Below are 21,271 nucleotides of genomic sequence, written 5' to 3'. Positions count from 1 at the left end.
GGGGAGGAGGCAGTGTCTGACCTAGAGACAGAGATTGCTGTGGCCGCAAGAAATGGGGCAGCCACTGAAAACTGGAAGAGGCAGAAATGAATGATTCCCTACAGCTCCCCATCTCTGTCCTAGGGAGCACAGCCCTGCCAACATCTTGATTTCTGACCAATCAACTGGTGTCAGACTCATAGCTGTGAGAAAATAAATTTCTGCTTTTTAAGCAACCAAGTTTGTGGTAATTTGTTATAGCGGCTACACAAAAATAATATATGCATCTCCTTCTAAATTGAAGCATCAAACAATTCTGTGCTTCTACTTCAATTTGTTTATGATGAAATGACATTCTTAAATCCCTAGGTTGTCTTGTTTTTTATTTTTTATTTTTAACTGAGGTTACATTTCTATGAAGTTCTGCTTTGCTGGCATTACCCTTTATATATGTTGGCTGAATATAGTTTCAGGATAGGAGGCAGAATGGATGCTATAATCAGCACAGTAGCACCATAAACTCTAAAAGCCTGCCCTCAGCCTCAACTTTAACTGATTTTCATTAACTTCACTTCTAAATTCAGTCTTTTAGTTCTACCACCAACCTTAATTCCCAGCCTCACACTCACATTGCAATCTCCCTTTCCTTTTAGAAAGATAAAAATGACCATTCTTTACTGGACATGTGCATTTTGGTACAAGGTAGGAGCTTTTAAGAAGAAATTGAGATTACATGGAAGAGATGGAGTTCAAAGCCAGGTTTATCTAATACAAATGTTCCTGCTCCTTCCACTGCCTTTCACCTTTGGGATTCTGCCTTCAAGTTTTGGAGTCTTCAAAATCGGAACTCTGCCTCAGTATCTCCCCCTTTTCTTCCCGGTCCACAGGAAGAACATTATTTGGACAGGAGAACCAGGAGCCAGATCGTGGTTTCCTTATTCTTCTTCAATGCACTATAAGGGACCAAATCAGAAGAAGGAGGGAAACATGTGAAAGATGAGCAAAGAGAGTTTCTCTTCCTTCTTCAGAGTTCCTTAGTCAGGTCCCCTGGCTATAAACCGTTACAGTTATCACTCCAGGGAGCGTCTCACATCAAATGTCCATGCTACAAAATAATCTGAAATCATCAGCTTGCAGTGCTTTTCCTAGGTCCTGGGAAAGTGAGCTGGCCATTCTGTTCACAATTGGCTAAGAACTACCGTAGAGTCCCAATTTATTTCAGATATATTTATTCACTACAAATTTCAATTTATCAGCATAGTTATGGCACAGCCCTAACTAATACAAATACCAACCTCCCTCCTAAATTCATTCACAGAGATAATTCAAAGAACAGGGACCCAGAACAAAAACGCCAGTTCCACCAAGCCACTCTGGGTCTCTTAACTTTCACTCATCCTTCATTTAAGTACCTAGGGTTTTGAAATCGTAGGTCTGGCACTGAGTATGATGCTTACAAATATAGTCTCTATGCATGACCACAACACAATAGTGCCACTCTGGAGAGCTAGAAATGTAAGAGTGTTTTCTTTGGGTGTTCTGAGGAGTGACAATAACTATGCTTGTGAGAATAAGACTTCATAAATGAGATGGTATATGAACTGGAACCTGCAGATAAGAATGCACCAAGCCCTAGCTGGTTTGGCTCAGTGGATAGAGTGTCGGCCTACAGACTGAAGGGTCCCGGGTTCGATTCTGGCCAAGGGCACATGCCTGGGTTGCAGGCTTGATCCCCAGTAGGGGGCATGCAGGAGGCAGCTGATCAGTGATTCTCTCTCATCATTGATGTTTCTATCTCTCTATCCCTCTCTTCCTCTCTGAAATCAATAAAAATATTTAAAAAAAGAGAATGCACCAGGCTGAGGGAGATGGAGATGCAGAGAAAACAGCACATGCAAAGGCACAGTTTCTCTCTTTTTTTAAACAAGATTTCTAGATGTTGGGTTCTAAGCATTTTTTTAATCGCTTTGAGAGAGAGAGAGAGAGAGAGAGAGAGAGAAAGAGAGGGGAAGGAGAGAGGAAGAGAAAGAGAGATATTGCTCAATTGCCTTCCATAGGTGGTCAGGGATCGAACCCACAACCTAGATACGTGCCCCAACTGGGAATCAAACCTACCGCCTTTTGGTGTATGGAATCATGCTTCAATTAGTTGAGCCACCCGGCCAGGGCAAGGCACAGTTTCTTCACTGTCTAACCTCCTATGTTTAAAGTACAATGGAGTTCCTTGGTACAGAAGACCCTTCGTTTTTCTACATTCTTCCTTTTTATTTTTTCATGTCCTTCTACCCACCCCTGTCCAACACTCATCACAATCCTCATGCTGCTTATCACATGCTACCTCTCCATTTCCAGTACCACAGCCCTAATTTAGGCTCTTATTAGTTCTCACCTGAACCATTGAAATCCCTTTCAATAGCTTCCTTCAACTAATTGAAAAACACAGTCGCATGCTGAATTTTCTAAAGTACAGCTCTGAGCACCTGTCTTCTTGGGACCTCAATCTTTAAATCATTCTCCAGAGTAGTCTAATCTACGCAGCCAGCAAACACCATCCCTAACAAAGTCTTAACCCGTTTTTCAACTTTCCTACCATCCTCCTTCTTTAACACTATCATTGGTTTTCAAACTTTGGTGTGACTCAGGATCACCCATGGGACGCTTATTAAAAATATGCATGCTTGGGCTCCACCCCAGAAATCTGATTAAGTCTGGGTTTACCCCAGGCGTTTTTATTTTTTGTGTGATATGTTTTTGATGGAGGACATTTATATAGTTGTTTCCTCCTGATGTTGCTAACTCACCAATTTTTGAGAAACACTACACGTTTCAACTTCAAATTTGGTCAGCTCCCCCCATACATTCTCATTTAATTCGGTAATTATTCCTTCTTCCAGAATCTCCTAATTCTCAACCCCCCACCTCCACCCTCCCTCCCCCCCCCCCCGCCCCATCTTTCAAGACGCAGGTTTAATGCCATCTCTTCCGGGAAGTCTTTCCTGCTCTCCTTCACACTTCTTTGATATTTAGCTGCACTTTTCTTGCGGCACCTCTTGTTTACTTAGGAAGCATCCAAGAGCCCGACCAGCCAGGAAGGTCCCTCTGGACAGAGAGGGACACATTCATCTAAGTCCACCCCAACCCCTAGCCCTCACGCGGCCAGGCGGACAAGTGCAATAAACAACGTTGGATCGCTCCATCAATAGTTCTTCCCGGAAACGGAAACCCAGGGCACAACTGCCTCCGATGAAACCACCCGGGATAACCGTCGTCCTGAGGTCCGAGGGCGGGCGAGAACTGCTCTGAGTCCGGTGTAAAGCGCCTGCCCCAATTCTGAAGATGGAGCCGCCTGGAAACCGAGGGACGGAAAAGGGGTTTCCGCCCTCCGGCTCGCTCCACCCCTGACGCTCGCCTCGCCCTCCGATTGGTTGCTCCTTGCACGTGACCCTCTGGCCGCCGCGGGATTGGTTGTCTGGCAGAGGCCGCAGTGGGTGGTGGGATGCCGCTGGGGCCTGGAGGCGGAGGTTGGTGGGAAGCCGGAGCTGTTGTCTTGGAGGGAGGGCTAGGAGGCCAGCAGTCGGCTCCGTGAGCCTTCGCCGGCTGGGCCAGCCTCCTGGGAGTCTAGGGCGTAGGAGTTCTGGGATTTTCCAAATGGGGCTTAGGACTCCTGCCTGGGTCTGGTGTGAGCCCTGGCTCCGGCCTTACCCGCCTTTCCCCGCAAGGACGGCTTTTCTGTCTTCCTTGGAGTTGGTGGGGTTTGGACCATGTGATTTATTTTTGACGGTCCCCTGCGTGTAAGCCTTGGTTGTCTGCGCAGGGCGCCGTGCAGAGCGCCAGGAGGTGGGGGCGGGGCGGGGGGAGGGCGGAGGGAGGGTTTAGAGATGCTTGCGATGTGGTCCTTACCTACGTGACGCGTCGGAGGTAAGTCGGCTGATGCCTTTCTAATCTAGCAGTTTAGGATTTAGTAGGGAGGGTCGTGCATTGACTGAGTTAAACGCTCATTTATTGAGCCTCCTCCTATGCACCATTCTGAGTGCAGTGGATGCAAAGGCCAGTAAGACTCAGTCCTGGTTCTTTAGGAACCCTGTGATGGGGGAGGTGGGGATCGTGAATAAATGGCGTTTGATGCGTGTTGTGGGGGTAAAGACTCAGAGGAGGGGATGACTGAGGAGTTAGGGACCACTTAACAGAGAGACAGAGAGAGAGAGAGAGAGAGAGAGAGAGAGAGAGAGAGAGAGAAGGTGACAATTAAGGTTTTAAGACTGTAATTAGGCGCTCTCCACATGGAAAGGGGCGGGGAAGCATTCCAGTTGGCGCAGTGTACTAAGGAGGAAAATTAGGAAAGTATATTTGTGTAGAGGATGATGAGATAAAGGCTCAAGCATAACCCTAGTAAAACAGACACTTTTAGTTTCCCTCTTTATGGAGTTTAGTTGCTAAATGGCAAACAGACCGATTGTCAGTTTTATGGAAAATCAACCTATTGATACTTATAGATGGCTGAAGCATGTGGTGTCTCCAGAATTGTTAGATACTGTCAATACCATGCTGAAAGGCTGGAAAGGGTGGCATGTGATCCTAGTACTTTTCCACGTCAATGATTGTGTATCACCAGGTGCCATTTAGAATAAATGAAATGCAATCAGCCTTTTCATTCAGAAATTAATTGTTCAGGTCGTGAATTATCCAGGCTTTCCCTTTTTTCCTTTATCTTGCTCATGTCCTGGAGGAAAATGAAATTAAACCTTATATTTAGCTGATAGTCGAAAAATAAAAATCTGGTAATCAGACATCAGTTCTCTTTCCAGCTGATGTTAATTTGCTATGGACCTTAGGCAAATCATAGCCTCTCTAGGTCTTGGACTCTTAAGATAGAAGATCCTGGTATAACAAATTTATGACTAGTTTTTATCTTTATGTGCAGCATGATTGTAAATCAAAATATATTTTAAATGAACTGGAGTTTAATTTATAAGAGAATTTAGTATAAAAATCTTTTGTAAAGCTTTTGCTTAAGAACTTATCTCTAAATCCCTTTGCAGGCATCTGAAATTTTATCTTGCAGTGTGTTTGAGCTCATTAAAAAAAAAAAAAAAGTTTTTTTTTTTAAATATAAGTGCTTATCCACTCACCTGTATTTCAAAAACAAAAAAGCTTCCCCAAACAAAAGTTGTTCAACTTTGCATTTTTGTACAGTAGAGTTACTTAAACCAAAGCATAAAATGGTTGCAATTTAAACTTATCTAAAAAGAAGGCTTTATTTTTTTCATGGGTAAACCTAAGTTTTTTTAGAAGTGAAAATACTCTTAGATAAAACAAGGCGGTGAAATGCAATGATGCGATGATGAGTGAAGTATAGTCTGACCTGGTATTGCCATTGCTTCAGTGTTGGCTCTGACCAGGGTGTGATCACTTAATCTTCTCTCTGAGCTGAGTCTGTTTATGGTTTTCCCACATTGGTATGTTCTAGCCTATTTGGATACTGGTTTTATTATGTATATGAGTGTTTCTTTGGTATCTGTTTGAATTTTACTGATACTTTGTTTTCCTTCTTAGGTTGAGGTGAAAAATCTGGCTTTGATACCTTCATGGAGTACTACGTTATTTCAATCCTGAATCTGGTTCAGTTCTCTTATTGACTTATTATATTAAAAATGTTTTTTAAATTGCTATTTGCTTTGGTAAAACCTTGCTATTTAACAAGAATTCTTGCAACTATCCCATATACTCTTTTTATTTATAAAAATAAAAGCGTAATATGCTAATTAGACCTGATGGCCTTTCAGACGACCTTCCGAAGCCGAGCAAGCCATCGCGGCTGCAAGGGCCGAGCCCCTTGCACAAATTTCATGCATTGGGCCTCTAGTGATACATAAAAGTGTTAATATTTTAAAATCCATAGGATGTTCCATTTCAGAATTTAGTTTTATCACCTTAGTGCTATTAGAGATTGTTTGTCCTTTGAATTGCTAAAATGAGTTAAAATACTGGGAAACGCCTATCTCAGCAGAGGCACCTACAAATTACTTTCATCCTTCCTCATCTAGTTATGATTTTTTAATCCATATTTTTTCATCAATTTGTCAATCCAGGTTTGAATTTTTCTACATAGGCAACTTAAAGTGTTTTTGTAGTCTTTCTAATACAAGACATTTCGAACAAGGCTGAATGCTGAATTCTTGCTGTTGGAGTAGAGGACTTTCCCCCCAATTACTGGATTAGCAAAAAACCCCACAAAATGTTAATACAAAAATACCCCCAAAAGTCAAAGGTTGTCTGAATGAAAAAAAAACAAAAAAACACCTCAAGTAATCTTTCAGTTTCTGTACAATCATGACAACATGGAACAGTTCTTTGCCAAAAAACATTTATTCTTGAAATGTATTTAAGCGTTTCATAGAAACTTTAGTAATAGCCAGAATTATTCATGCCAGTTTAGCAAACTCTTAATAGCAAGGAGAAAGGGCTTATTAAAGGAGCCTTTCTTTACACATAGATGAGTATTTTACTTCATCTTTTTTTAATATTTATTGATTTTAGAGAGAGAGGAAGGCAGAGGGAGAGATAGGCTGCCTGCTGCATGCCCCTCAATGGGGACTTGAGCCTACAACCCAGGCATGTGCCCTGACTGGGAATTGAACCGGTGACCTCTTGGTGCTTGTGCTGATGCTCAACCACTGAGCCATACCACCTAGGCCTTACTTCATCTCTTCATTGCTTATTAGTTTTGCTTTCTCACCAAAATCTATATATACACTTCACCTTAATTTTCCTTTAACCAGTTTCCCAAGAAAGACTCATAAAGAAATCTTTAAAAGTTGATAAATTACAGCAGACATTACATAACAAATGGGTCACAGTATATAGGAGGTATTGTTTTTCAAAAGAGTAAGCCCACTTTTCACATTGTAACCTGATAAAACCTCTTCCTCATAGGCAAATGAAAACTTTTTTAAATACAAGGTCTGCTTCCCCTTCACCACCCACTTTATGAGGTCTAACATGGGTTTTTCCTGAGAGTTTCTATACCTCTTTGTTCTTTAAGGAAAAGCTTCTGTACTGATTATCCTCTTTTATCCACTTCTATACGGACCCTCAATTCTCTTACTCTAATCAGCTTGGTTAACTTTAAATTGGGGCCTCGAGAGCAGGTTAGAAGGTTAAATCCATGGGTATATCCTTTTAAAGAAATCCATATTAATTTTTAAAAATTCATATAATTATGAATTGAGGCAAAGAAGTACCAAATAACACCGTGTACCATGCTGAAAACCAGCCCTGTGGCCTTCTGGGCAATGATTTTCCTGCGAGGTAAGATGCTAATCCCTTTCAGTTGTCAGGGGAGTACAGTTTAATTAGATGTTGTACTTCTGTTGGATAACCTGTGATGGGACAAGCCTGGTGAGTCCTCACATAACTGAACACACAGCGATAGCAAAACACATAGCCAGAGGTGGCAAGAACAGTATCATTCACCCGGGTTTTACGACACAGTGGGCACACAGTCTTCATTTTGGGTAACAGGGGAGAATCAGAATTGTAGTCTAGGTGTACAGGTGGTGGTGGAGTAGGCAGGGCAGTCAGTGATTTGATGGTTTCTTGATTTTCAGATGAGTACCACCACTCAAGGAATTGCAGGAAGAATACACCGACAGACAGGCCAGTAGAGAGGGATAAGGCAACACCCCCCACAGCTTTTTTCAGAGTTGACTTGATCTTCTCACTAATACTGTTGGAAAATAGAACAAGAAGGCAAAAGGAGAAACTGTTTATTTAGGTACAATTGCAGAGTGACTAATAGAAATGTAGTTCTCACACTTTTCATCAGAATCACCAATTCAGTTTGGGGAATGAACAGTTGCCAGACTGGCATTGTCTCCTTAAGGTTGTATTCTAAATGATTCCCTCTTTCTGACTAACAGTATTTTAGGAGCCTAGGAGCAAAGCTTTGTTTTTAAAGACGAGGGTTTTGTTGTGTGTTGAGAAGAAATTAGTGAGACATTGATTATATAGACCTTTTTGTGTATGTGTGGAAGTTAGTATATCCAGAAAAAGAAACAACTCACTTAAAAAAATTAACTTAGCAGCATTGAGGAATATATATTTAAACTTGTAGGAGAAAAAATAAAACTTGTAGGAGAACATGAACACTAACTACACGCAGTATAGCATCGTGGTTAAGAGCAGTCGAGAATTGTGTTGATCTGCCTTGAATCTCAGCTCTGCCACCTTCTCGCTGTGTGGCCTTGACAAGGTACTTAGCTGATAGGGCTTAGTTTCCTCAGCTGTGAAATGGGGCTAATGCATGAGTTGTGATGGGGATTGGGATAATGTATAGAAAACAAACACCTGGCTCAAGGTCTGGCCATAGCAAGTGTAGTTTTGATGAGGTTGCTTACCAGGATGGCAATCCTTGTTTTATGAACACAGAATTTTTCTATGATTTTATAAAAAAACCTCAATGTGGACTGAAGGAGGTGATTTCATAAAATTAAAGTAAGATTTTAGAAACTGTTCATCAAAGATTTGGGGGAAATGTTAAGGCCTTACCTCCTGGCTGGTTGCTGCATCATACTGGCTTCAGCTGCTTTGTGCTCCAAGGCTTGTATATCCTGAACTGTAAGTCGACCCAGCCGAACTCCAGCCAGACTAAGTAGTGGTGAGTGATGCTGAGCTTTTCCTAGGATGTATCGAAGTTGTTGTACAAGAAACCAGCCTTCCCAGGCCATGTTAACAAATGGGTAGGCTGCCAGGAAGGCTCTGTAAAACTGTTTCCAGCGGGAAGAAGGGGGATGGATAGAATATTCATCCTCTTCTCTCAGGCTAGAAACCAGCTTCTCCAGCTTCACTTTCAGATAGGGAAGAAGAACCAGGAACATAATGGACTTCCAGAGCTGCTTCTTTGGGAGACCAGCACTGGCCAGTCTCTGAAGCTTGTGTGTGTCCCCCGTGACAATCCGCTTTAAGCCGTAAAAGTTTTCAGAAAATGAGGCACTGGTTTTAGACAGATAATGCTGCTGGAGCAGAAGATCCAGCAGGGTAAAGATTTCATCAAACCACCTCCAAAAGAAGCCATAGTGGGCAGGGTTTGATTCTGCAAGAACCTAAAGCGAAGTAGATATTAATAAATGAAATGCATTCCATTGCACAGCTACTATGCCTTATATTTGCATTCCCCTCATCCCCACACCTTCTAAATTCTACACTTTGAGATTAAACAGATCACTACTTTTGGGGCTTACCCTATCCTTCCTGCAGTGCTGGGCATTCATTATAGGGCTCTACATATAACAGGGGTTCAATAACCTATATGAATAATAGGATATGGATTATGTGCTAATTGGTAATTTCAAACCTAGGCTCCAAGATAAACTCAAATTATTGGTTTGGTGTTTACCCAGTCGTCCCTAAAACCATTTAAAGAATGAATACCTTACCTTGACCACATGCTGAAGAGCAGGTCTCACTGCTGTCATTAAACTGTCCTGTGCTACCACCTCAAAGATGGATGGCTGGTCATCCACCCCAGAAGCAGCTGTGATGTGAGCCCCGTGCTCGGCCATAGTTTCCTGCGTGCACTGGGTTTCACTTTGCCTCTACTCAGCATGAACTTGTTTGGGGTATCCAGTGGGTGCTCAGTCTTAAAAGTAATCTTTCTGCAGGATATCCGAAACTCCTAATTCTCAATTTTTACAGGAACTGGGGGAGAAAAGACCACTTCTGGAGGCAGAGGGAACGGGTCTCAAGGAAGAAGGAATTTAAGGCAGGACGTGGATGGAAGTGCCGTGTGGGGAAGGGGTTACTTGCAAACGCTGCACCTCACAGGGCAGAGCGTGACCATGGGGGAGAAGCAGGGGCCAGGAGGTCGGTCCTCTCGAGCTGCAGTCGTGGAAGCTGCGGATCGGGGGCTTCCAATCGCGAGGGCTCAAAAGCCGGCCTGTCCTGAGAAATCAGAGGTGCTCGTGCGGGCCGGCACCCGAGGCCCGGCTCCAGCCGCCGGCTGGTGAGCACCCCGCCCGCGCCCGTCCTTGCGCGCGGACCCCAGGCGAGGCGCGAAGGACCCACGACGCCACATTTGACGGGAGGTCTCCGCTTTAGGACAGGAGCCGCACCCGGAAATAGAAGCCCCCGGCGGTGGGCAACTGCGGCGACGGAGAGGCGCTCTAGCGCGGCCCCGAAACCGGAACTAGAAAACTCTATGACCCACGAGCACTTCCGCTTCCGCCCCCGCGGGAATGAAAGGGCGCTGGGCGATTCCCTCAGAGGGAAATTTTTGCTCGCTTTAGGTAGTTGAGTTCGCGGGCCGTCTCGGTAGGAAACCAGAGCTCTGAGTCTCTGCAGAGGTGTTTTTGACAAGATGTTTGGGGCGCCCATCTCTGACGCCGCGGGAACTTGGTCCCGCGGGCGGTGGAGCTGGGAGCGGAGGGATGATGGGTATGCGGAGGTGGAAAGGCTCTCAGTGCGGGTGCAGCAGGTGTGATGGTGAATTTATATTATGCGCCGTTTGGAGAAGATTTGGTAAAGAAAGATGATTAGGATGAGAACGGTTCCCGTGAAACCTCGAAATTTGGGAGTTTTGTTATTACATTTCGTCCAAGCTGGTAGTTTACCATAGTCGTCTACGTTTGGTTGTATTCTAGAATAAACTCTTAGTTACTTTCTACCCTAGATAAAAAACGATTCCGATCTTTGTACACGGGAGGGTGTGTCCTATTAGCTATAAGAATAGAGTGCTAAGTCGAAGGAATCCTGATAAATTCCACCAGCAGGAACTGGGGAAGCGTGACAGAAAAGGCACTTTTCATTGTGTACCAAAGTTGGTGTAATTTACCTTACGGTTTGCAAAGTGCTGTCATGCAACTTTACCTCATTTGCATTGCTAATGCAGGTTTATTGAATTTGGATAAAAGTTCAAGTTCGACCTGTCTTCTCTCTCCAGAACTCCTCCCTGACCTCTGGCCTAAATAGGTAGAATATAGAAGGTATTACTCACTGCCCAGAGGACCTTAGGGTATATAGATAGGTAACTGCTTTGCATAATGAGAACCCTCAGAAACAAGGTTTGGCTTTGGTTATTTGAATAGAAAGAAATATCTTACAAGTTAACCGTAATTATACTTCTAAAAGGTGTTTACCAAAATGCCTGCTAAAAAGTCACATTGATAAAGATTTTTACCTTATGGAGCTTAAAGACTAGACATAATGTATCTATAAAGTACCTTGTACAGGTTAGGTGCTTGATTGATGGTAGCGAACAACATGCAGGAGGCAACCAATCGATGTGTTTCACATTAATATTTCTCTTTCCCTCTTCCACTCTCTCTCTGAAAAAAAAATCAATGGAAAAATATCCTCAGGTGAGGATTAAAAAACAACAACAAAACATAAATAATATCTACACTATAATGGAGTTTACAGTCTAGTTGGGGAGGAAAATAAACTAATATATAATTTATAAATTGAATAAGAGGGATGGGATAGGAGAGGACCCTGGGTAATCAGGGAGTGCCTTTCTGAGGAGATTGCACTTAAACTGAGACCAAATTATGAGCCAGCCATGTGAGGAGTTGGGGAGGAAGAATATTAGGAAGGAGGAGGAGTATTGTGGAGGCCCTAAGGTGGGAAAGAACTTGGCATATTTGAGTGTTACAATAGCGAGCAAAAGGGGAATATAGGGAATGAGGAGTGACTGAGAGGCATAAAATGATATTAGAGAGGTAGGCAGGGGCCAAACCATCCATGCAGGCACTAAGGGCCAGGGAAGGAGTCTGTAGCAATTGATATTATTGACCACTCATTCATTCAATAAATCCTAGGGAGGGGGGCTAGGCCTCAGAAATGGAAGAGTGAACAGATTGATATACTTCCTACCCAGCCTCTCTCTCCCTCTCTCTCTCTCCATATTTTTTAAAAATATATTTTATTTATTTTTTTTACAGAGAGGAAGGGAGAGGGATAGAGTTAGAAACATCGATGAGAGAGAAACATCAATCAGCCGCCTCCTGCACACCCCCTCCTGGGGATGTGCCTGCAACCCAGGTACATGCCCTTGACCAGAATCGAACCCAGGACCCTTCAGTCCGCAGGTCGATGTTCTATCCACTGAGCCAAACCGGTCAGGGCTCTCCATATTTTTTAAAAAGGTTTTATTTTAGAGCAGTTGTTTTAGGTTCACAGCAAAATCGAGGGTAAGATACAGAGATGTCTAATTTGTGGTTAACAAAAAGAACTTCACCTTTGTATAAGCAAGCCTATTACATGCTAGGTGCAGAATGTACTCTATCCCAGTTAAGCTCCACAAAACCACGAGAGGGTATAAATCATTTGAGACGTCATTTCGCAGACAAGGAAACTAAGATGGAGGAGAACTGAGGCAACTTTCCTAGTGACATTCAGGGCGGCGATTTCAACCCAGACCTGCTGCCATCTCACCCTTTCCCTCTGCACCACTCCCCTCTAGTGCCAGCCAGGCCCATGCAGGCCTGGGCTGCATCACCCCTGTCCGCGCTCCTCACCTGGCCGGGAAGTTAGCTGAGTTGGTTTTTCTTTAGGAAAGGAACAGAGTATTTTAGTGTTTTGGGGTTTTTTTTAGAGAACTGTGCGCGAGGAAACAAATCCCGAGAATGTCAGCTTGCTTAGTACATCCCTTCGGATAGACTCTGAACATCATTTGAGACTCCGGTGGCAGGTCTCTTCCCGACCAAGAAAATAGAAAAAAAAGTAAAATTAAAAAAAAAAAAATCTTTGCATCTCCAAGGCGACGAGATGGCTGCCTCGGGCCTTCCGCGCGCCGGGATGACGTCGCCGGCGAGGCTGTCTGACGTCGGCGCGTCCTGCCGCCATCTTTGTCGCTGGCACAGCGGGGTTGGCGCAGCGGCCGAGACCTGGAAGAGGAGCCGTGACGTGCGGGAAACCATTACAACATCGCTGGGGCCGCGCTCTCCGGCCGCCGCCGCCGCCCCCGCCCTTGCCTCCGGTGAGTTCAGGGCGGCGAACTCCGGGGTGTGTCCCCCATTGATGCTCGGGACGGGGGTGGCCCGCGGTGGGGTGGGAGGCGGGCGGAGGAGGGGACATCCTGGGAGCGTGACCGTTGAGGATGGACCGAGCCGTCGGGTGTGACCGTTGTGAGAAAGAGGGCGGGAGAGAGGGGCGGCACGGCCGTGGCGGGGCGAGGGGGTCCTCGGGGTGGCGGCGGGGAGCTGGGGAGCCCCGGCGGCCAGGGCGGGGCCGAAGTCGGCCGGTGAGGGAGGCCCCGGGCCAGGGGTGTGGCCGGGAGGGGCCCGAGGCCGAGGGGCGAGCCAGCCCTCGCCGCAGGGCGTCGTTCCCTGAGCCCGGGACGGGCCCGGCAGCTGAAGGGGAGCGGGAGCCCCCCGAGATGGGCACACGTCGCCCGGCTCCCCTGGTGTGAGGCTGAGAGTCATTCTCCCCCACCCCGTCATGGAGGGACGGGTCTCGCGAGCCCTGACACCTGGTAAAGAGCAGGAACTCCTGCACTTGGGAGGGGAGCGCCCCGCTGGCGTGGCCGGGTGGTTGAGCGTCCACCTGTGAACCCGAGGTCACGGTTCGATCCCGGGTCGGGGCACACGCCCAGGTCGCGGGCTCCATCCCCCGTGCTGGGCGTGCAGGAGGCCGCTGATGAGCGATTCTCTCTCATCATTGATGTTTCTCTCTCTCTCCCAACCCCTTCCTCTCTGAAATCAGTAAAAACATATTAGAGGGAGAGAGAGATGGGGAGGAAAAACCTCCAGAACTGGCCCGATGTGAAAGAGGGGGGAGAATTGGGGATACATCTTAGCCCGGAATTTTTCCATTTTGGATTTAGCAGGAATGGTCTGGTTTGAGAAAGGCTGTAGATTAATTAAGCCCGAGGCAAAGAAACCAGTACTTCCTGATACTAACTAATTCTTTGAATCCAAAGAATTTATTCCTGCTGTTCTCCGAGTAGTGTTTGGGGCTTTTACTGACACACTTACTTGGCCGCTTCATTATGAATCAACGTGAATAAAGTATGAATGCTCCATTAAACTTTGACTTCTTAGAAAGAAGTGTTTTTTAAATGTCAGACACTTATAATCAATGTAATTTTTTAAAATAAAACGCAGTAAGTTTAGGAAAGGCAGAATGACAAAGAAGGTGGTCTCAATGAGGAACAATTTAAATTATTAATAACCTTCGTGGCGTACTTCTCTTGCTTAGCCTCAGGGTACACTTACAAAGTAATAATAGCAGCAGATGAAGGAGATGCGGCTGTAATGTGAAAAGTGTAACACATTCCAGTGATGACTAAGCTAGTGGTAAGGTGAGACCTGTTTGCAAGTATCTTCACAGTTTAAACGCCCAAGGAAGCAAAAGGATAGTGTGTTCTGCAAACCACCTCACTGAAAGTTGGATGGTAAAATTAATAAAAGCTAACAGTACATTTTAGGCTCAGGTTTGAACCAAGCTGAACAAGGAGTGAATAAAATAGAATATGCTCTCCCTTTTTCCTTCTTTGCTTCCTTCTAGGTTTAAGTTTTCTAGACTTTATTGGTATTTCAGTTAAAAATTAGATGTAAAACTTTGAGCTTCTTTCTTACTGTATAATACTAACAAATCACCTTGTAGTCTGCCATATTTAAGTGACATTACAGGTGTGTCTGTTATAATTAGGTGTCTTTTTTAATTTCTTATGAGCTGAATGATACCTGAAGATGCTGTTGACTTTGCATTATTATTGAAATATCTGATTAGCACTTCTTACCCTTGTAATAAAAGATGGCTGGAATACCTTGGTTAACTCTTTGGCTAGTTTTTCAGTATAAACACCAAACTGTGTAAAGCTCAACTTTCAGTGAAAAGAAGGGATTTAGTGGCCTCGTCAACTCTTAATTTAGCTGCCATTTCCCAGAGAGCCATTCGAAATTAAGACTATTAATATTTTTCTGGCCTTATTTTCTTTAGGGCGACTGGAAGGAGGGAGAAGTAGAAGGAGAGAAAGGACTTTCACAATCTATATTTAGTAGAAACTAGGTTATGTTAAATCTAGATGTATAATCCTGTGTGGGGAGGCCTTCTCTGAAGTGCAGTGACATGACTCCCTGGGCTAGGACAAGTGAAAGTTATTGTGTGCTTTCACGGCGGTGGCAGCTGTGTTTTTTAACAATGCCCCTAGGCCATGTTGCAATCCTCAGAACAGCCAGGACTTGTCTTAGGCTGGTAGAAGGGTAGGGTGAGCTCAAACCCTGATGGTTTTGCTTTTTGCTGGGGCTCTTCTGAAGGAACAATGTGTTTTTCCCTCCAGGAGCTTGATTTTTGAGAAACTGATAACTTGATTTTTTTTTTTTCTTGAGTTCTATGTTGGCTGCTTTTTCTTTGGCTTCTAATGCAGACAATAGTTTTCACCATCCTATATTTTGGAGAATCTGGTTATGCCCATCTCTGGCATGTGAGTAAGTGCATCTCATTTTTAAAAATATATACAAATGTAATTTTTTGAAGTGAAATTCACATAACAAAATTAACCATTTAAAAGTGAGCAGTTAAAAAAAACAACACTGGGTGGTAGGGGAGGCCGGGGAATGTCAAGGGCGGGGGCGGGGGGGGGGGGGGAGGAGGAAACATGTAATACCAAGCAATAAAAAAAAAATAAAAGTGAGCAGTTCAGTGGCACTTCATACATTCACAATGTTGTGCACCCACCACCTCATATTTGTTTTTGTATAGACTATTTTCATTTTTCTTGGAATTTAAGGCAGGAATTGACTTGATACAATTATTTCCCTGTCAGTGCGTGTGAGGGATACTCCATTACTGGGGTTTACAACAGTGTGAGCTAAAAAAGTGATATGTTTTCCCCTTCTAAGCCCGGAGGTCAATCCTTCCTTCCTTCCTTCCTCCCCTCCCTCCCTCCCTCCATCCCTCCCTCTCCTGAGGGAATTTTTTTCATTGCTTTTCTGAGAGAGTGGAAGGGAGGGAGGGAGGGAAGAGGAGACAAAGAGAGACAGAGAAAAAGAGAGAAACATCCACTGGTTGCCTCCTGCACTCGCCCCACATCCACTGCGGGGTGGGGGAGTGGGAAGGGGGGAAAGGGGAGTGAACCCTCAACCCAGGTACTTGCCCTTGACCAGGAATGGAACTCAAGACCCTTGGTCTGGGGGATGATGCTCTAACCACTAATCCACACCGGCCAGGGAAGAGCAGGGATTTTTAATTTAGAATCTAAGATTACTTTTGATTTTCTCCCCTGAAATTTTGTGGGTTGATATATTAATATCTTGTTAAGAACACTTAATGCTCACAATAAATAGGACAGAAATATATTCCTTGACAGTGAAATTTGTTAGGGGAAGTAATGAAATGTGTGGGTCATTAATAAAGGTAGGATTTAAGATTAGGTTAACTTAATGTTTAACAGTTTGTATGGAAAACTGTTAAGAATTTAACATGTGGCCCACTGCATGGGAGAACATATTTGCCAATGTTATCACCGATAAGGGTTTAATCTCCAACATTTATAGGGAACTCATACAACTTAACAGAAGGAAGATAAACAATCCAATCAAAAAATGGGCAAAGGACCTAAATAGACACTTTTTAAAAGAGGACATTCAGAAAGCCAAGAGACATATGAAAACATGCTCAAAGTCATTAATCATTCGAGAAATGCAAATCAAAACAACAATGAGGTATCATCTCACACCTGTCAGAATGGCTATCATCAACAAAGCAACAAACGACAAGTGCTGGAGAGGATGCGGAGAAAAGGAAACACTCGTGCACTGCTGGTGGGAATGCAGACTGGTGCAGCCACTATGGAGAACAGTATGGAGTTTCCTCAAAAAACTAAAAATGGAACTCCCATTTGACCCTGTGATCCCACTTCTAGGAATATATCCCAAGAAACTAGAAACACCAATCAGAAAGGATATGTGCACCCATATGTTCATAGCAGCACAATTCACGATAGCGAAGATCTGGAAACAGCCTAAGTGCCCATCAGCAGATGAATGGATTAGAAAACTGTGGTGCATCTACACAATGGAATCTATGCTGCTGTAAAAAAGAAGGAATTCTTACCATTTGCAACAGCATGGATGGAACTGGAGAGCATTATGCTAAGTGAAATAAGCCAGTCAATGAAAGAAAAATACCACATGATCTCACTCATTTATGGATAATAAAGACCATTATAAACAAAATAGATACAGAGGCAGAGCAGCATCGAACAGACTGTCAAACTACAGCAGGAAGGCCGGGGAGGGTTTGAGGGCGGGAGGAGGTGGGTAAGAGATCAACCGAAGGACTTGTATGCATGCATATAAGCATGACCAATGGACACAAGCCACTGGTGGGTAGGGGAGGCCAGGGGAATGTCAAGGGTGGGGCGGGGAGAGACATATGTAATACTCTTTGTAATACTTTAAGCAATAATAAAAAAAAAGAAGCCCATGTGGGTAAAAAAAAAAATTTTTTTTAAAGAATTTAACATGTGTGTAAGTGTCTGAGAGCATTAAGCAAACAAGGATTTTTGTACCATTTTTCAAAGAAACTTGGTGAAAAATTCCAAGCAGATTTTGTTGTTAAATCTTAAGGAAGTTTTAAGTTTTCATGATCCTATAGGACTTAGAATGGCATAATAATAGACCACAACAGTCTTGAGCTACGGCCCTCTGTTAGGCTCTAGTAATCATTTCTGTAGATTGGTTTTTCTCTTTGTACATGTAAGTCCTTAGTTGATAACTTCAGATTTATTCCAAGTCTTTTATGTGAAGGACTCCTTTCTTCAATTTGCCCACTCCACATTTAGTTTACATTGTGAATGGATTAAATGATTATACATTCTTTGAATTTTTGCTAGAAAGGCGTTACGAAAAGATTGTGTAAGGCAAGCCTCTGCTACAGACTAATTAATTATAACAAATGCAATCAAAAGAAATTTCTGGATTCTATATTTGTTGTGAGTTCTAGCTCACTTCTTTTAACAAGGTAATTCAGTGAAATTCTGATAAAATCTATTGTATGAGGACTAAATAGTAAGGTTGCTGTTTGGAAAGATAGCAAATAAGTCTAATTTCTCTTAGGTTGTCCAAGCAGCACATTTTAGAGATGATTTGAGCTTAGCTTTTTTCAATATTTTACGTTTTCTGGCTCTTTCTCCTTTTCCTTATTACATTGATTTGTTTAGTGTGTAGGTCTTTTCTCTCATCCATATTTACTATTGTTAGCCCAATGTGTTAATCATTCAGGTTTGCCAAATATATTATCACCTGTGTTGTTTTGATCTGACAGTAATGAACAGGTACCAGGTTATCTGTCCTAAATTTGGTAATTAGTATTGTTAATTATGGTGGTAAAGAAGAAGATACTCAGTTTTGAGTGCAGAAGGAATATTATTAAAAGAAAATTTTAATGTATTCGAAGATGTCAGGTATGTTAGACTAAAGCAGTGATGGTGAACCTTTTGAGCTCGGCGTGTCAGCATTTTGAAAAACCCTAACTTAACTCTGGTGCCGTGTCACATATAAAAATTTTTTGATATTTGCAACCATAGTAAAACAAAGACTTATATTTTTGATATTTATTTTATATATTTAAATGCCATTTAACAAAGAAAAATCAACCAAAAAAATGAGTTCGCGTGTCACCTCTGACACGCGTGTCATAGGTTCGCCATCAATGGACTAAAGTCTTACTATGAGTTTCTGAAATCAGAAAACTTTTCCTCATTTGGGGAGAAATGTGACTAGTACTCTTTTTGTTTTATTGGTAGAGCCATGTGTCAGCTGGATAATTTCTGGAAATTGAAACAGAAGAGTTAAAGTTGAGGGTGGGATTTGTGTTCTTTTAAATTTTAATGCCAGTTCCGATTCTCTTCTGTATTCAATGTGACTAAACAAATAGCTCAAGTTTTTTGCCTTGTTTTTAACTGTAAAGTGTTATTTATTCTTTGGTAATACTGTTGGGCTAAGTGTATATTGTTGGAAATTGTAGTTTAAAAAAACCCATGGGTAAAGCCTAGTTGCCTCTCTAGATGTCTGTTGTCAGAGTAGGCTATTAAATTTAGGCCTTTTTTTAAATATTCCTTTTATTGAAAGTTGCATGCACTGGTAAATAGATTGGCAGAATTGTTTTCTTATTTGACCTGACACTGATTCAGAATATATGTTTGTTTGTTTTTTAGGATTTTTTATTGCTTTTTAGAAAGTGAGAAAGGGGAAGGAGAGAGAGAGAAACATGGATGTGAGAGTCATACATCTTTAGGCTTCCTCTTGTCACACCCCCTACCAGGGATCGGGCCCACAACCTGGGCCTGTGCCCTGAACAAGAATTGAACCGGCAACCTTTTGATGCATGGGATGACACCCAACCAACTGACCCTGACTTCATCTTGAGGCAGGGAAGTAAATAAGATTTTTCCTGAATGGAAAGTAATGGGGGGGATCTCTCAAAACAAACTTTGCCTTATCTTAAATATTTGAGTGACTAACTGAAAATGTATTTATAAAAAGGTGTAGTTGTAGGTCTTGGAGGCTTTCAGAAGATAATTGTGGATAAAATCACAAAGCAATGATAGGTTCAGATTATTAATCCATTTCATTTGGCTTTTGTCCCAATTAGCTCCTTAAGGCAAGAGTTACATTCTTAATTATCTTTGCATCCCTTGAATCACCAATGATAGTGGTAAGGAAGAAGGCACTCGTTTTTGAATACAGGAGTTCTAATATGTAAATGTTCTTTATCCAAGTTATTTATGTCCAGCAAGGCATATACATTATTTTAAGAAAGGAATTCTTTTCTCTTGCTGTAGGTACACATTAAAGAGCCAACACCATGACTGACTCCAAGTACTTCACAACCAATAAAAAAGGTGAGTATGCGAACCTGATCAAAAAGCTTTGAGATCCTTCAAAAGTTGTGGTGTTCCTGACCTCTTCAGACATGCATGTTACGGACAGTCTCATTGGAGATCTACTACTCCTCCAGAAAAGTGTATTGAGGAAATTAAAGTATAGGTATTTATTTGTTTATTTATTTAAATCCTCATCGAAGAAGGGGGCAGGGGGAGAAAAACATCGATCTGAAAGAGAAATATTGATCAGTTGCCTTCCGTACCTGCCCCAACTGGGAATGGAACCAGCAATACAGGTATGTTCCCTCACTGGGAATCGAAGCAGTAACCTTTCAGTGCACAGGACGACACTCAACCAACTGAGCCACTCCAGCTAGGCTAAAGTATAGGGTTTTAATTTGATTTGAAGGTTTTGTCTTAGTAAAAGGAAGGGATCCAACATTTATCCATTGAAGATTGATAGATTCTGAGCATTTTTGTTCTTTACATTTTTTACTTGGAAATATACATTTTTATAATAAGGAATACTATTAAATATAGGTATGTAAAAAGTAAAAATGGAAGTTCTCTCCCTCCTTATTCCTGTTCTTGAGGGGAATTCGGTGTATATTCTCAATCTTTTTCTATGCATATACATGCATATATTAATACATAAGATTTTTAAAAATGTTTTTATTGATTTCAGAGTGGAAGGGAGAGGGAGAGAGAGAGAGAGAGAGAGAAACATCAATGATGAGAGAGAATCATTGATCAGCTGCCTCCTGCATACCCCCTACTGGGGATTGAGCCCACAACTCGGTCATGTGCCCTTGACTAGAATTAAACCTGGACCCTTCAGTCTGCAGGCCAATGCTCTATCCACTGAATGAAACTGGCTAGGGCTACATATGATTTTTTATAGTTTATCTTTGAAAAAAATGGAGTCATACAAAACAAAGCAAGAAACTTGGTATTTCACATCCCATATAGATCTACCTCATACTTTGTGGCTAGGCTTTGTCTAGATCAGTGATGGCGAACCTTTTGAGCATTGTCAGCATTTTGAAAAACCCTAACTTAACTCTGGTGCCGTGTCACATATAGAAATTTTTTTATATTTGCAAAAAATAGTAAAACAAAGACTTATATTTTTGATATTTATTTTATATATTTAAATGCCATTTAACAAAGAAAAATCAACCAAAAAAATGAGTTCGCGTGTTACCTCTGACACACGTGTCATCGGTTTGCCATCACTGGTCTAGATACATTCTTTTAACTTAAAACAGGGAACCTCTAAAGTCAGTATTATGATTTTTTGGTCATAGATTGCTTGAGTAGCTTTGAATTTATTAGCCTCATCATCTTTCTTATTAAATATAATACTGGTTTTATACATGAGAGTGTTAGCCTAGAAATGAAGGAATCTGGGAAAATTCAACCTCCTTATCTTTTGTTAAGTTGTTCCTAAGTAAAATGGCTCTTTTC

The 21,271-nt window shown here is 42.5% G+C and overlaps 2 protein-coding genes, 1 long non-coding RNA gene and 1 other non-coding gene across 9 annotated transcripts in view; 3 read left to right on the top strand and 1 right to left on the bottom strand.

Annotated features, from left to right (window-relative positions):
- Window positions 1-3,834: 3,834 nt before the first annotated feature.
- LOC106699397 lies at window positions 3,835-5,648 on the top strand. The gene is made up of 2 exons (XR_001350973.2): window positions 3,835-3,897; window positions 5,533-5,648. It is a non-coding gene; the product is annotated as an uncharacterized LOC106699397 (long non-coding RNA).
- LOC111823088 lies at window positions 5,313-5,409 on the top strand. The gene has a single exon (XR_002826073.1). It is a non-coding gene; the product is annotated as a Z30 small nucleolar RNA (small nucleolar RNA).
- A 678-nt stretch (window positions 5,649-6,326) lies between the features above and the next one.
- Window positions 6,327-10,144, bottom strand: PEX12 (peroxisomal biogenesis factor 12). Its single transcript, XM_006101920.3, has 3 exons — window positions 9,414-10,144; window positions 8,527-9,080; window positions 6,327-7,705 (listed from the first exon to the last, which is right to left on the bottom strand). The coding sequence occupies exons 1-3, from the start codon at window positions 9,537-9,539 to the stop codon at window positions 7,306-7,308; spliced, it is 1,080 nt and encodes a 359-aa protein (XP_006101982.1). The 5' UTR covers window positions 9,540-10,144; the 3' UTR covers window positions 6,327-7,305.
- Window positions 10,145-12,770: 2,626 nt separating this feature from the next.
- Window positions 12,771-21,271, top strand: part of AP2B1 (adaptor related protein complex 2 beta 1 subunit) — a 96,870-nt gene continuing 88,369 nt past the window's right edge. The window contains exons 1-2 of one of the 6 annotated variants that reach the window (XM_023743404.1): window positions 12,771-12,952; window positions 19,763-19,822. In XM_023743404.1, coding sequence (XP_023599172.1) covers window positions 19,786-19,822 — 37 coding nt within the window. In that variant the 5' untranslated portion in view covers window positions 12,771-12,952; window positions 19,763-19,785. Of the gene's footprint in view, window positions 12,953-13,082; window positions 13,101-19,762; window positions 19,823-21,271 lie in introns of those variants that run through there. The other 5 variants (XM_023743405.1, XM_023743403.1, XM_006101918.3 and 2 more) reach the window with 5 other exon arrangements.

The sequence above is a fragment of the Myotis lucifugus genome, unplaced genomic scaffold (genome assembly GCF_000147115.1).
Source record: "Myotis lucifugus unplaced genomic scaffold, Myoluc2.0 scaffold_387, whole genome shotgun sequence".
NCBI classification, from domain to species: domain Eukaryota; kingdom Metazoa; phylum Chordata; class Mammalia; order Chiroptera; family Vespertilionidae; genus Myotis; species Myotis lucifugus.
The sequence above is the reverse complement of the archived record's forward strand: the minus strand, read 5'-3'. Positions and strand labels throughout refer to the sequence as shown.